The 15,053-nt window shown below is 55.9% G+C and overlaps 2 protein-coding genes across 4 annotated transcripts in view; one reads left to right on the plus strand and one right to left on the minus strand.

Annotated features, from left to right (window-relative positions):
• EAF1 (ELL associated factor 1) overlaps window positions 1-294 on the minus strand; it is a 14,061-nt gene extending 13,767 nt beyond the window's left edge. Inside the window, exon 1 of the mRNA XM_064167247.1 lies at window positions 100-294. Within this exon, the coding sequence (XP_064023317.1) occupies window positions 100-202 (103 nt within the window). The 5' untranslated portion in view covers window positions 203-294. The remainder of the gene's footprint in view (window positions 1-99) is intronic.
• Window positions 1-15,053, plus strand: part of METTL6 (methyltransferase 6, tRNA N3-cytidine) — a 20,958-nt gene that overhangs the window by 314 nt on the left and 5,591 nt on the right. Inside the window, exons 1-7 of one of the 3 annotated variants that reach the window (XR_010307549.1) lie at window positions 226-327; window positions 1,023-1,402; window positions 2,606-2,740; window positions 4,120-4,290; window positions 5,330-5,471; window positions 6,544-6,703; window positions 9,843-10,034. Coding sequence is in view for 2 of the 3 variants with exons in the window: in XM_064167246.1 (XP_064023316.1) it covers window positions 1,106-1,402; window positions 2,606-2,740; window positions 4,120-4,290; window positions 5,330-5,471; window positions 6,544-6,692 (894 nt within the window). In the remaining variant the exon portion in view is untranslated. Of the gene's footprint in view, window positions 1-225; window positions 328-1,022; window positions 1,403-2,605; window positions 2,741-4,119; window positions 4,291-5,329; window positions 5,472-6,543; window positions 6,704-7,621; window positions 7,758-9,842; window positions 10,035-15,053 lie in introns of those variants that run through there. The other 2 variants (XM_064167245.1, XM_064167246.1) reach the window with 2 other exon arrangements.

A 15,053-nucleotide genomic window follows, 5' to 3' on the forward strand; every position in this document is an offset into this window, starting at 1 on the left:
GGGAAGCGCTGCCGGGGCAGGGGCCGGGGCGCGGGGAGTGGGAGGGGAGCGGGAGGAAGGGGCGGCCGCGGCCCGTGGGAGCGCAGGGAGGGTGCTCACAGCGGATGGTGTGGAAGGAGGCCTTGGGGCGCCGCTCGAAGCTCTCGCCCAGCTGCAGCGAGTGCTCGTCCTTGTCCAGCAGCGAGTTGGCCGAGCCGTTCATGTCCCCGCTCCGCACCGTCCCTCCCCGGCCCGGCTGGTCCCTTCCTCTCCTCCGTGCGCCGCCGCCCGGCGCCCTTCCGGGGGCCGAGTGCAGCCGGGAAACTGCTCCGGGGCCGGCGGCGCTGGGTACAGCCGGGCGAGGCGGGGACGCGGGGCCGAGCGGCGGCCGCTGGCCCCGCAGAGGGGGCGCAGGGCACCGAGGGGCGTCCCTCGGCGGGGGGGGAGCCCCGCACTGCCCGCCCTGCGCTGGGCCGGACCGGGCAGGAGGGGCCCTGCCTGCCGGGGCCGCGGTGTGGCGGGGGCCCGGCTCCCGCGGCGGAGCGGGGCTGGGGGCAGCCGGGGTCCCGGGTGGGCAGAGGGGCTCGCACAGAGTGGGCTCTGGGGTCTCCGGGCCGGGTTATAGACCTCGGAGAGGCTCTGTGCGCTGAACGGCGCTCGCTGGGCGCAGGGCGGAGAGAGCGATTGGCATTGGAATGGGCTGCCCAGGGAGGTGGTGGAGTCTGTGCCTGGAGGTGCTGAAGCCAAGCCTGGCTGGGGCACTCAGTGCCATGGTCTGGTTGACTGGGCAGGGCTGGGTGCTAGGTTGGGCTGGCTGAGCTTGGAGGTCTCTTCCAGCCTGCCTGATTCCATGGGAGGAGCAGGTTGTGCACTTAACTGGGTTTTTTCCCTGACTTGTCCTATGAAGAAACTGCAACGTTTTGGCTGCGTGGGCCCTGCTGGGCTGTGCAGGGTGAAAATCACATTAAATTCACGTTTCCCACCAGAGCACTGCAGAATCGCATTAAGCATGCACTGTAACTGTTTATCTTCTTTGCTCCCAGATCCTCATTTCACCCAAGTGATGTGATGGAAAGGTACACCGAAGGAAAAAAGTCACCCTTGGGTCTTTGGCGTTCGTGTTGGCATGGAAGAATCTAGGATGCGGCAAGGAAACACACCAGGCAGTTGCTCGAACGTCACCACAGTGTGTGCTGAGGATGATGCTTTGCAGAGGAAAGGTCACAGTGCAAGAACCCTCAGCCCAGAAGAAGCTGAGAAGCTGGCCAAAGGGCAGGGCTTGGTGTCCGAGTTCAAGCAGCTGAAACTGGAGAAAGAGGCACAGAAGAACTGGGATCTGTTTTACAAAAGGAACAGCACCAACTTCTTCAAAGACAGGCACTGGACCACCAGGGAGTTTGAAGAGCTGAAAGCCTGCCGGCAGGTGAGATCACTCTGCTCCCCCAAAAGGTGGGCTCGGTTGTTGCTGGGTGTTTAACTGTAACAGAGCCACTTGGGCAAGAGCTGCCAGGTGTGAAGTGTGCAGTGCCCTGTGTAGTCTCTCCTGGTATCTGAGCTCCCCTCCTCAGAATCAGATGCACTGCTTCAGCTTTGGCTTATCCATCCTGGATGCTGAGGGCTAAATCTGCAGTCCTTGTTTTGTGTCCTAAACAGAGAACTTGCCTCGCTGTGGCAGGTGGAGGTCGGTGGCCCTGCAGAGCACCACTGTAACACACAAGCATCCAGCATTACTGGCTGGCTGCAGAGCGCCGTGAGGGGCAGTAGCCAGGTGCAGCTGCTCTTCATTATAGCTGGGTGAAGGGCAAGACAGAAGCAGTGCAGCAAGCTGTGGATTGCTTAAGGGGCAGATGGCTAAAGGAGCATGAGGATGCTCTGAACAGCTTGGTGACTTTGCAGCAGCCAAGGTTTCTGCTTTGTAGTGCCAGATCAGCCAACAGATACCTGCTTCCCTTTTCATAGAGTGGTTTAGGTTGGAAGGGACCTCAAAGCTCAGCCAGTTCCAAACCCCTGACACAGGCAGGGACACCTCCCACTAGAACAGGGAGCTCAAGGCCTCATCCAGCCTGGCCTTGAACACCTCCAGGGAGGTTGTGGAGCACAGAATCACCCAATGTGATCTTTGATTTTGTGCTACACAACCTCCCTGGGCAACCTGTGCAGTATCTCACTGCAAAGATCTTCTTCCTAACATCCAGTTTCAGTCTCCCCTCTGCCATCTAAACCCATTCCCCCTTGTCCTCTCATTACCAGACCTTGTCAACAGTCCCTCCCCAGCCTTCCTGCAGCCCCCTTCAGATACTGCAAGGCCACTCCAAGGTCTGTTCAAAGCCTTCTCTTCTCCAGGCTGCACAGTCCCAACTCTCTCAGCCTGTCCTCACAGCAGAGCTGCTGCAGCCCTCTGAGCACCTTGGTGGCTGCCTCTGGACTGGCTCCAACAGTTCCATGTCCTGCTTGTGCTGGGGGCTCCAGAGCTGCACCCAGGGCTGCAGGTGGGGTTGAGGAGAGCAGAGCCAAGGAATCAAAGGCAGTGATGATTGGTCATAGTGTTAAAAGGCTGATGGAGCAGTGTCTGCTCATGTCATGAGAACAAACCCTTTGCTTTGTCTTTGGATCTCGTGCTCCCCAGTTTGCAGGTCAGAAGCTGACCATCCTGGAGGCTGGCTGTGGCGTTGGGAACTGTTTGTTTCCACTCCTGGAAGAAGACCTGCACATTTTCGCATACGCCTGTGACTTCTCTCCTCGAGCTGTTGAGTATGTGAAGGTTGGTGTGATGCTTGGAGCTTCTTTTAGAGTGGCACTAGAGGCTCCTGGAAGGACAGGCTTCTCCTGCCTGCCTTTCTTGTGAGAAGGGTGGAATAGCTTTTGCCAGGGAATGGAGACTGACCCATTTTGGTGGAGCTCCTGGGCAGGAAGCCAAGTCGTTGCTCAAGACCTAGCTTTTCACCCTCCACTTGTAGCAGTGTGGTAATAGATGTGTTACTTGAAAGATTTCTGGAGGCTGTGGGTCTTGAGAGCTCTCTGCTGACTCTGCAGTCCAAGCAGAGCTTGCCTGGGATGAAGGCTTGCCCCTGATGTTTGTGGAGCAGGGAGAGTGCCAAGGAGAGCCTTGAGAACAGGGCTGTGAATGCTACTGTCCAGCAAGTGTGTGGCCTGGAATCACAGAGTCACAGGATGGTCTGGCTTGGGAGGGACCTCCAAAGCTCATCCAGTCCAACCCCCTCTGCAGTCAGCAGGGACACCCTCCACTAGAGCAGCTTGCCCAGAGCCCTGTCAGGCCTCTCCAGGCATGGGGTCCCAGCCACCTCTCTGGGCAGCCTGAGGTATGCTTGTGGGTGATGCTGGCCGGTGTGTGCCCTGGCCTTTGGATGGAGGCTGGAGCCTCTTCTTGGGGATGCCCAGTGCCAGGGCAAGGGGCAATGGTGGAAGTTGAGGCATGGGAGGTTGCAGGTGAACTTGAGGAAGAATTTCTTTCCCTGTGAGAGTGACAGAGCGCTGCAACAGGCTGCCCAGGGGGGTCGTTGAGTCTCCCTCTCTGGAAATACTCCAGAACCATCTGGATGTGTTCCTGTGTGATCTGCTCTGGGTGATACTGCTCTGGCAGGGGGCTGGACCAGGTGAGCTTTTGATGTTCCCTTCCAGCCCCTGACATTCAGTGATGATTCTGTGAAGGCCTTGTTGAGGCTGCCTCCGTGGCTTGTGCTGACCTTTCTTGCTAAGGCCACATGTCCTCTTACCTAGCCCTGCCGTGGGGTGGAACAGCCCAGTGCAGGGTTGTTGGCTGCCAGCAGCCTGCTGGTAGCTCAGGAGCTGTGCTTTGGTGGCTTTGTAAGACAGACTTTCTTGTAGTGAGCCCTGAAGGCTAGAAGCAGCTGAGGAGCAGCTGTACAGCAGCTGTGCTGTGTCTGCTGGGCTGTCTTCGTGCCCTTCTCTGCTCAGCTTCCTGAGTCCAGGCTGTCCTGGTGGCTGTAGGTGCTCCGGGGCAGTATGCAGCGAGGGATGTGATTGTTAGCTGCCTGCTGGGGTTGATGTTCCTTTGCCACCTCGTTTCGTGTGGCTCTGCCAGTAGCTTCAGAAGTGTTTTGCTGTGCTGCACTGACGCATGGTGCCAGCCTTCAGCCGAGGCTTGCTCTCCTCTCCCAGCAAAACCCCTTGTACAGCCCAGAGAGGTGCCAGGTGTTCCAGTGCGACCTCACCAGAGACGATCTCCTCCAGCACGTGCCAGCAGAGTCCGTGGATGTTGTCACACTGATCTTTGTGCTGTCTGCCATTCATCCTGACAAGATGCATCTCGTCCTGAGGAACATTTACAAGGTGAATTTACAGCCTTTAAACCACTTTTCCTTCTCTTTAGCATGAAACTAACTTCTCAGGGAGGGTACAAAAATAAACCCACCCCTCTAGTGTTGGTGATCTTTAAGACTGCATTCCATGGGGCTGAAAAGTGTTCTAGAATGCTTCTTTTGCCCCTCTCATGTCCTGAGGAGCATTTATCAGGTGGATTTATAGCTTTTAAAGGATGTTTTCCTTCTTTTTAGCTTGAAACTAACTTCTCAGGGAGAAGGATGTTCTCATCTTCTGATCTGTGGCTGATCTGCACCCAAACAGGTGTCTCCAGGCTGCCTGTATCCTGCCCTTCATGGGAGGTGTTTGTGAGAGCACACAATGCACACAAGCCCAGACGGGCTCAGGATGTAAAGGAGCTCAGAGCTCATATGTGTTGACCTCCTCCCATGCCCAGGGACACCTCTCAGCTAGACTCAGCTGCTCAGGGCCTCATCCAGCCTGGCCTGCAACACCCCCAGGCAGGAGGCAGCCACAGCCTCCCTGGGCAGCCTGGGCCAGGCTCTCACCACCCTCACACTCAACAACTTCTGCCTCAGCTCCACTCTCCCCCTGCTCTGCCTCAGCTCCAAACCATTGCCCTTGGCCTAGCTCAGAGCCCCTCAGCACAAGTCCCTCTGCAGCCTTCCTGCAGGATGCCTTCAGGCACTGGCAGCAGCTCGGAGGTGCCCCTGGAGCCTTCTCCTCTGCAGGCTGCACCCCCCCAGCTCCCTCAGCCTGTGCTCAGGGCAGAGCTGCTGCAGCCCTGGGAGCACCTTTGTGGCCTCCTCTGGCCTCACTCCACAGCTCTGTGTCCTTTTGCTGCTGGGGACAGCAGCACTGGGGGCAGGATTGGAAGTGAGGTCTCCCCAGAGCAGAGTTACAGGTCCTAGAGAGCTGTTGTGTGGCAGGGAACAGATTGAAGATGTCTGTCAGTGGGATGCTTTGTCTGGGCTGTATCTGGATGTGTCTGCAAAGGTAGCTATATCTAAATCCATTCTCCTGGCAGCACCTCTGTGTTTTGTGGCAGGTATTGAAGCCAGGCAAGTGTGTCCTCTTCAGAGACTATGGGCTGTATGACCATGCCATGCTCAGGTTCAAGGCTGGCAGCAAGCTGGCAGAAAACTTTTATGTTAGACAAGATGGGACAAGATCCTACTTCTTCAGTGAAGGTGAGATCCTGCAGTCTGCCTCCTCCTCTGTGGATCTGCTGCCTCAGCTTGCTTCAGGGCACTGCCAGCCTGTCTGTGAAGCTTGTGTTCTGCACACACATGCTCAAGTGTGCCAAGAGCAGCAGTTTCTGAGTTTGCTGTGTTCCATTTGGATTTATCATAGAGTCAGCCAGGGTGGAAGAGAGCTCCAAGCTCATCCAGCCCAACCTAGCACCCAGCCCTGTCCAGTCAACCAGACCACTGCAGGCACAGTGACAGGACACAGTGGGGTCAGGCACAAGGGGAGTGACAGGGGTCAGTGAAAATAAGAGGTGTGGCAGGTTTTGGAGAGCCATCTGAGTCCCTAAGCCAAGCCCCTGCTGTCCAGGCTGCCTCACTGAGGTTGTGTTTCTGCAGCTGACCCATGCCTGCCTGCATGGAGCAGCTGGGAATCAGAGAATGGTTTAGGTTGGAAGGGACCTCAGGCATCATCCAGCTCCAATCCCCTGCCATAGGCAGGGACACCTCCCACTAGAACAGGTTGCTCAAGGGCTCATCCAACCTGGCCTTGAACACCTCCAGGGTGTCTTTGATCACATTGGGTGATTCTGTGCTCCACAACCTCCCTGGGCAACCTGTGCCAGTGTCTCACCACCCTCACTGCAAAGAGCCTTTTCCTAACATCCAGTCTCAGTCTCCCCTCTGCCAGTTCAAACCCATTCCTCCTCATCCTGTCCTTCTCAGACCTTGCCAATAGTCTCTCCCCAGCCCTCCTCTAGCCCCCTTCAGATACTGGAAGGCCACTCCAAGGTCTCCTCCAAGCCTTCTCTTCTCCAGGCTGCAGAGCCCCAACTCTTGTAGCCTGTCCTCAGAGCAGAGCTGCTGCAGCCTCTGAGCAGCCTCGTGGCCCTTGGCAGGCATGATCTGCCCTTGCTGGCTGCCCCCAGTCACCTCTGCTTTGTTTCCTGTTGCCTTAGCAGAATCCAGAGGCCTGCCTGATCTGCCTGCTGCAGCACATATGGACGTGATGCTTGTGTGGATGCTGGCTGCTGTTTCAGAACTTCACCTTGTTGGCTTTCACATTCTCTTGCAGAGTTCTTGTCTCAGCTTTTCAGGGCTGAGGGCTACGAGCAAGTGGCCAACGACTACGTGCAGCGAGAAACGGTGAACAGGAAGGAGCAGCTGTGCGTTCCCAGGGTCTTCCTGCAGGGCAAGTTCCAAAAGCCTTCCAGTGAGACATGAAGCTCTTGCTGGTGAGCAGCAGCACTGCCTGCGTGGAGTGGAAGTGGAAGGTAGCAGTTTCTCCTTGTGCACTCATCTTTGTGGTGAACAAGAAGTGGCTGCACCCAGTTCCTCTGCTTGGTCCTCAGCCTCAGATCATAGAATCACAGAATGGTTTAGGTTGGAAGGGACCTCAAGGCTCAGCCAGTTCTAGCCCCCTGCCATAGGCAGGGACACCTCCCACTAGAACATCTTGCTCAAGGTCTCATCAAACCTGGCCTTGAACACTCCCTGCAGGAGGCAGCCACAGCCTCCCTGGGCAGCCTGGGCCAGGCTCTCACCACCCTCACACTCAACAACTTCTGCCTCAGCTCCACTCTCCCCCTGCTCTGCCTCAGCTCCAAACCATTGCCCTTGGCCTGGCTCAGAGCCCCTCAGCACAAGTCCCTCTGCAGTCCCTTCCTGCAGGATGTCTTCAGGCACTGGCAGCAGCTCTGAGGTGCCCCTGGAGCCTTCTCCTCTGCAGGCTGCACCTCCCCAGCTCCCTCAGCCTGTGCTCAGGGCAGAGCTGCTGCAGCCCTGGGAGCACCTTTGTGGCCTCCTCTGGCTTCCAGCAGCTCTGTGTCCTTCTGCTGCTAGGGAGAGCAGTACTGGAGGCAGGATTGGAGGTGAAGTCTCTCTAGGGCAGGTCAGTGCAGCAGAGCTACTTTGTCTTGTTCACATCTGAGATGGTGTCGTGGTGAGGGTGGTGAAGCACTGGAATGGATTGACCCCCTGGTTGATCCCACAGGTCAACTCCTGTGCATGCTCCCTCCCTGGAGGTGTTCAGGGCCAGGTTGGATGAGGCCTTGAGCAATCTGTTCTAGTGGGAGGTGTCCCTGCCTATGGCAGGCAGTTGGAACTGGATGATCCTTGAGGTCCTCTCCAACCTGAACCATTCTCTGATGCAGGTCACCTGCTGGGTGTCTTCCTGCTTGTAACACAAGCCCTGTGCAGCAGTGCTGGAGGAGCAGGTGAAGCAGCTGGAAGATGTTTTATCCTCACCACTGTTAGTTCCTTTTTTATTAAAAGCTATTTTTGAAAGAAGTGTTCTGTGGTTCCTGTCACTTGGTGCCTGCTGTGGCCTGCTGAAGTTGCAGTGTGCCAGCTGCTGGCAGTGCTGGCAGGGACTTCTCAGACACAGGAACGAGGCTCAGTGGAACAGCCTCTGAGTGCTGTGCTGTAAGCTGCTTTGATACTTTGATAATGATATCTCTTCAGTGTGCTCAGCACTTAGCTGTGCAAACAAAAGGTACATTCTAGACAAGATCCTCTGCTGTCTCGTTTCATGCTGAAGGAAGTTTGAGGATCAGGTTGTCTTTATCCCTGCTTAATATCAGGCATTCTTTGTCTGATGAGCAGAGGCCACTGAGGTTTGCAAGTCAGTTTCCCGTTTGGAACCGCAGCAGTGAGTCACAGGTGCTGTGTGTGCTACCCGGGGCAGCTGGCTGCCTCTTTCCTGGCCAGAGGGCCTCATTCTTTCCCTCCCCTCTCAGGAATTGCCTTGGCCTTTGCTGTTGCTGTCACTGGAAGCACTGGATGGATGCTGTGGCTCCTAGCCTGCCACAGGCTGACCAGCTTGGAGTGACCTCATCCTTCCCCTGGAGCAGCCCTGCTGCGCTGCACTGCAGAAGGAGCCTCCCCCTCCTCCCTGGGTGATATCCTCTCAGTCCCAGGCCAAACCTGGGTTATGAGGACAGACTGAGAGAGTTGGGGCTGTGCAGGCTGGAGCAGAGGAGGCTCCCAGGTGACTTTGTGGCCTTCCAGTATCTGATGGGGGCCTACAAAAAAGCTGGGGAGGGACATTTGAGGCTCTCAGAGAGTGTCAGGACTGGGGGGAATGGAACAAAGCTGGAGATGGAGAGATTGAGACTGAAGGAAGTTGTTGAGCAGGAGAGTGGCAAGAGCCTGGCATGGGTTGCCCAAGGAGGTGGTTTAGGCCCCATGGCTGGAGGTGTTTAAGGCCAGGCTGGCTGTGGCTGTGTGCAGTCTGCTCTAGGGTAGGGTGTCCCTGGGCATGGCAGGGGGGTTGGAACTGGCTGCTCCTTGTGGTCCCTTCCAACTCTGACTGATTCTGTGATTCTGTAAACCCACTGCAAGATCCAAGAGGATCTTGCTGTGCAGCAGAGGAGGCTCAGAGTGGTCTGGTGGCTTGTGCAATGTGCACTGCTGATCTTGTGCAATGTGCACAAGTTGCAACAAGGGAAACTCCTGTGAAATGCAAAGATTGTTGTTACTGTGAGTGTGAGCTGAGGTCAGAGCCTGGGATAGGACCCAGAGAGGCTGCCAAACCTTTGTCCTTGAACATACTTGGACTGAGCAAGGTCTTGAGCAACCTGTGGCTTGACTTGGTGGTGTCCCTGTTTTGGGCAGGGATTGGCTCTGTTTGCACAGCAGAGGACTGAGACCGAAGGGCTGCCTGGTTGAGGCAGCTCCTTGCTTTGCCACATGGTTGCCAGCGTATGCCAAGGTGAGTGCGGTGAACTGGGCATCCCAGAAAGGAAGTGAGATGTAGGCAGGTGTTACAAACACTGCTCAGAAGGTCTGAGTCAGCCCCACAGGCTTAGCTGCTGGCAGCCTTTGACTTCATTTTTACACTGAGCAATACCACAGCTGCTTGTGGCTGGCTGCACTGCAGCAGTACTTTGGGTACCAACCTGTGGAAGGCAGAGCTGTAGTACAGCTCTTTTTGTGCCTCATTTCCAGCCAGGCTGGGAAAATCAAGCAGTGTGCAGTGCTGCCCCTGCCAGACAGGCCTGCAGCTGATAAGGGAACCTCAGTTTTATGTCGACTGTGGATGGTCAGAAAGCTTTGTTTGGTTTCTATGCCTCTGCTTCTGTGAGCTTTAAATCATTGCAAGTGTTTGCAGCTGTGGTAAAGGGTGAGGAAGTTGAGTCAGCTGTAAGAAATGCTTCCCTCACTCACTGCAGCTGGTGGGCTGCCACGTGGCTGTGGTGGTGCTGAGCAAAGTGGATCTGCTCCCCCCAACCCTTCACCCTTTCCAGCCTCTCACCAGAACATGGCTCCTGAAGGCCTCATCACTGCAGTTTGAAAGACAAGAGCACCAATCCTGACCCTGGGGTTGCTCTCCTGGGTGATTTCAAGCCTTGCCTCTCACTTTCTGCCCTGCAGGGAAGATCTTGGAGTGAAAATGATCCATAAGAAACCAGTAGCTACGCTGGGTGTGAGTTCTCAGTGTCCTGATCTTCCTGCTGCCACACTCATCAAGTCTTTCAAAGTCTAGGAGGTGAAGAGGTAACCACAAAGCATCACTGATAAGGAAAGGACTGGGTGAATGGACCACGCTGGAAGACACTTGCCCAGGTAGAAATGGACGTGGTAGAAGGCTCCTTCTGGCAAAGTCAGTGGCAAAACTTGCCCTGACTTCCTCCAGAGCACTCAAGGTGGTAAAGGGAACTGCACCTTTGGGTGGAAGGTCTGGTGCAGCCCTCCTGCTGTTGACCCTCGGTGGTGGGGAAAGAGGATGCACTAATACAGCCAAAGCAGCCTACAAACACACCCAGCAGCTGCTCCAAACCCGTGGCTGGGGCTGGGTGGTGGGCAGGGAGCAGCAGAAGATAGAGCAGCGATGGCCAGGGATACAAAGTAGGTGTTCTTGTTTGAAGCTTTGGCTACAGTGGTGTGTACTGCACTAACAGTGGCAGTGTGTTGCAGCAGGGCACTACTGCCCTTGGCCTGAGCTCTCCCCTCCCTTGTCCTGATCTCTCCCCTCTCCTGGTGCCCTTGACCTTATCTCTCCTGTCCCTTGCTGCCCTTGGCCTCATCTTCCCCATCTTTGCAGTCTGTCTCTGGCCAGGACACATCAGAGCCCCCCTCTTGGAGTCCATGGGGAGGTTGGTGGTGATGCCCGTGTTTGGCAGCCTGCTGGATTTAGAGCATAAGCTCTTGGTACTCAGCCCTGGTATTTCACTGCTGTTAGGAGCCAGGGGCAGAAGAAACTCAGGTTTTAGAGCAACTCCCCCAAAAGAGGAAGGAAAATCTGTCTGGCAGTGCTGCCTAGTGAAGGCTGAGGTGGGCAAGGGTGGCAGTGGGCAGGGGAAGAATGGCTTCTCTTACCACCAGCTGTACTGGAACAGAACTGTCTTCCCCCTGGGCTGGCAACTCTTGTCTGGCCTGGCTGGAGGCTTGGTGCCTAAATGTGGAGCTGTCACCATGAGGTAAAGAAAGGCTATTGTGGGATCTAAAAGAATTCTTCAGCCTGGAACGATTGACCAAGAGCACTGAAATGCTTCTCTGCTCACTGCTGGCTCTCAGCAGGCACTGGGAACTGCACAGGTCCAACCGAGGGGGCAGCTGCCCACAGCCATCCCAGTGCCTGCTTCAAAACAGAGGTGGAGAGCAAGAGCATGCTCACAGAGTCACAGTGTGCAGAAGTCGGGGGCTGTGTTCTCCTGCCTGGACACGGCGTGGCTGAAGAGGGTGAGGGCCGGGAGCTGGAGCTGTCATGCACAAGGTGGCACCAGCCACCAGCCAGAGCCACCACCCAGAGCCACCGGCCAGAGCCGCCTGCCTCGGAGCCCAGCGCTGAGCTCACAGCGTCACAGAATGGTAGAGACCTCCAAAGATCACCCAAGCTCCCTGCCAGAGCAGGGTCACCTAGGGCAGGTCACACTTTCTGCCACTTTGCTCTGCTCTGGTGGGACCTCACCTGGAGTACTGCAGCCAGCTCCAGAGCCCTCGGCACAGGAAGGACAGAGACCTGAGGGAGCAGGTCCAGAGGATCTGGTGACAGGGCTGGAGCACCTCTGCTGCGAGGACAGGCTGAGGGAGCTGGGGCTGTGCAGCCTGCAGAGGAGGAGGCTCAGGGCAGACCTCAGAGCTACCTGCCAGTACCTGAAGGTTACCACAAGCAGGCTGCAGAGGGACTGTTTGCAAAGGCCTGCAGGGACAGGACCAGGGCAATGGTTTGGAATGAGAGCAGAGCAGATTGAGACTGGAGGTGAGGAACAAGTTGTGCAGCAGGAGGCTGCTGGAGCACTGCCACAGGCTGCCCAGGGAGGTGGTTGAGGCCCCATGGCTGGAGCAGGCTGTGAGCAAGCTGCTGTAGTGGAGGATGTCCCTGCTGAGTGCAGGGGCTGGGCTGGGTGAGCTCTGGAGCTCCCTTCCAAGCCCTAACACTGTGACTCTGTGAGCATGCTCTTGCTCTCCACCTCTGTTTTGAAGCAGGCACTGGGATGGCTGTGGGCAGCTGCCCCCTCGGTTGGACCTGTGCAGTTCCCAGTGCCTGCTGAGAGCCAGCAGTGAGCAGAGAAGCATTTCAGTGCTCTTGGCCAATCATTCCAGGCTGAAGAATTCTTTTAGATCCCACAATAACCTTTCTTCACCCAGCTGACCACCCCCTCCTGTCCCTTTCCTGCTCCTGCTCAGGCTGCTTTCTGTCGATGCAGCTTTCTCAGGGACGAGTTCCTGTTTTTCAGTGCTCCTCGTTGTGAAACCAGGCTGTCAATGTGTAACTCCTGGAAGCTTAAACTTTATCTCTTGCACGAGAAAGCAAAGCCAGGTCAGCAGCTCAGATGTCAAAGGTTTGGTTGGGCTTTTTTGGGGGGTGTTGTACTTTTAGAAGCGTTTTAAAGATTAAGGTTGTGGAGAAGTAGGAGGATGTGGAGCAATAACATTCCAGGGGCCTGAATTTGGCTTTCCTCACCAACGCCCGAGTGCCTGAAGTCTGGTTTGGTTTTAAGGCATTGGTTTATTTTGTAGTCAAATGGCTGTAATGTGAGGAGGAGCTTCAGCCACACATCTGCTGCCAGGGTGGCTCCACCAAAGCCTGACTGCAGTCATTGTTAAGATCAGATCCCATCAGTGAAGCCTGCAGCACCTTCTTCCATCAGGAGGAAAAAGCAGCTCTGCTTTGGAGAGGAACTGGTCCCACTCTGCTCACTTGTGTGCCAGTTAGGAACAACTTCTCCCTGGAAAAGCACAGGGAACAGTGGGTGGAAGGTTCTGTATCTCTTCAGAAAGGAACTGAACTCATTCCCTTTTTACCCTCTGAATCACAGGATGTGCAACAGCTTCAGCACAGGCTTTTGGGTGTGGGGGAGCTGGATGAAGAGGAGGCTCAGGGCAGAGCTCATTGCTGTCTACAACTGCAGGGAGGCTGCAGCCAGCTGGGGTTGGGCTCTCCTCCCAGGCACCCAGGAACAGAACATGAGGACACCGTCTCAAGCTGTGCCAGGAGAGGTTCAGACTGGATGTGAGGAGGAAGTTGTTGGCAGAGAGAGTGATTGGCATTGGAATGGGCTGCCTGGAGGTGTTTAGGAGGAGCCTGCATGAGGCACTTAGTGCCAGGGTCTAAGTTAATCAGAAGGGTTAGGTGATAGGTTGGACTGGATGATCTCAGAGGTCTTTCCCAGTCTGGTTAATTCTGTGATTCTGAGCCCTGAGCACTGGGGAAAGGAGCTGTGCTGCCCTGCTGGAGCTCTCACCTGCTGGGAGGTGTTCCTGCAGGGCTTCCTAGAGGTGCAGGTGTGAGAGGCAGGCTTTTTGTAGCCCTTCATGTGCTTTGGGTAGACAGCCCCTTTGCTGCCCAGGCAGCAGCCCCTTTTCTCCCTAGAGCATCACCAGCTTCAAAGTAGCTTCTTCCCCATGTGGGTGTGAGGTGAGCTTCATCTTGTTCCTGCTGCATGACACTTGGCAGACACATCTGGCCGCTGCTGGGCTTGCTCTTGAGAGAGCTGCATGGCACACGGGGACGGCTCCCCAGGGCTGGGCCCTCACACACCTGGCACACACAGCCCCCTTCAGCTGCCTTCCTCCACACCTGGCACACACAGCCCCCTTCAGCTGCCTTCCTCCTCATCCGCTCGTGGCTGGGACCGTGCTGATTGCCCAAGCGGCTGGAGCAGTTCTGGCCACAAGTGCCCTCGGCAGCCTTCCCTGTCCCAGGTGCTGTGCCTCAGCTCCTCTTTGGTACCAGAAGCAATGTGAAAAGTTTGGAGACAGGAACGCAGCCTCTCGGATCCAGGTGAAATCCCACTCTCCTCCCCAGAACCGCCCCCCATCATCCCACCGCTTCCAGGCAGCTTGGATGCTGTGCATCCCAGGAGAGCCCCTCTGCCCTGGCAGCTCCTCAGAAGCCTGAGGGCAAGGGTGGCTGCAGGGCTTCTGGAGCCAACAGCTCCCTGCAAGGACTCACCCTGCGGGAGGGGAGGAAGTTAAAGAATGGGAGGAAACAGGAGGAAAGGTCAAAGGAGCTAAAAAGGAGGCCCCGGGGATGCATTTCAGATCAGAGGAATATAGTTCCCAGCGACCTGTGTCCATCCCCATGCTAATGAAGGGTGATCTGTCAGGCCCCTGGGGTCCTCCTGGGCTGGGCTTTCTGAACCTTTACCTCCTGATCCCCCTTATCTCTTCCCACTGAGGGCTGCAGCTTCTCCTGGTACAGGAAGCTGGCTGCTGAACCAGGCTGTGCTTCACTCCCACACACAGCCAGCTCCATCGCTCAAGCTTTGTGGAACGGGAAGCTTGGAAGAGGGAGACTCTGCCAGGCAGTGGGTGGAGGGCAGAAGATCTTTCTATTAGTGGTAGGAAAGCAGGGCAAGAGGCTTTGTATGCAGGAGCATTCCACCTTTACAAAGCTGAAACAGTTTGGGGTTGTAATGTGAGTATTTTGAGGGCCTTGTGCATTCCCATGAGCGTCTGAAAGACACATCTGAAGTGTGGATGCTTCGGGTCTCACAGGCATCAAAGTGGAGTTTGTCAGGCTGAGCTTCTTGCCTGTGTCTAGGTCCTTGCTAAGCTCAGGTCTTCTGGCACAAGGTAAATTGGGCTGTAAGGGACCTGGCAAGGAGAGAAAACCTTTCCCATTTCTCCTGTCAGTGCTTACAGGTCAGCCAGAAATGGTTAGGTCTTTCCGTCATCCTTGCTTCCTTTCTCGGCACCCTGCTGCTAGTGCTTGGCTGTGGAAGGCTCTGTCCCCAGCTCTGGGCTTCACAGCCCTCTTGGCTGCCAGGCTGCCTTCACAGCTGGGAAGCAGCAGCTCCCTGTTGGTTGGCAGCCACTGGTTTTGGTTTGTTTCTCTAGATACAGAGCAGGGTTTCCTCTTCGAGCCTGTCGTGATGATGCTGAGGTTTCAAATCTTTCTGTAGCTACCTGGTCTGCTCAGCCCCTTGCTTGAAAGCTCATTTTTGAAGAGATATCTGTATCCCTGCTCCTCTGGGCCATCCTTGCACTTGACATGGCTGTGCTGTTTCCCTCTGTTTAACCTCTCAGCTCCTGTAAGGAATGGGACTACTGCAGAAAACCAAAGGGAAAGCTTTCCTGGGTGGCTGATGCCTGACGGAGTGCTCTGAGATGCTCTGATGAAGGCTTAGGGAGTTAGTG

Source organism: Pogoniulus pusillus, chromosome 28 (assembly GCF_015220805.1).
Source record: "Pogoniulus pusillus isolate bPogPus1 chromosome 28, bPogPus1.pri, whole genome shotgun sequence".
Lineage (NCBI taxonomy): Eukaryota > Metazoa > Chordata > Aves > Piciformes > Lybiidae > Pogoniulus > Pogoniulus pusillus.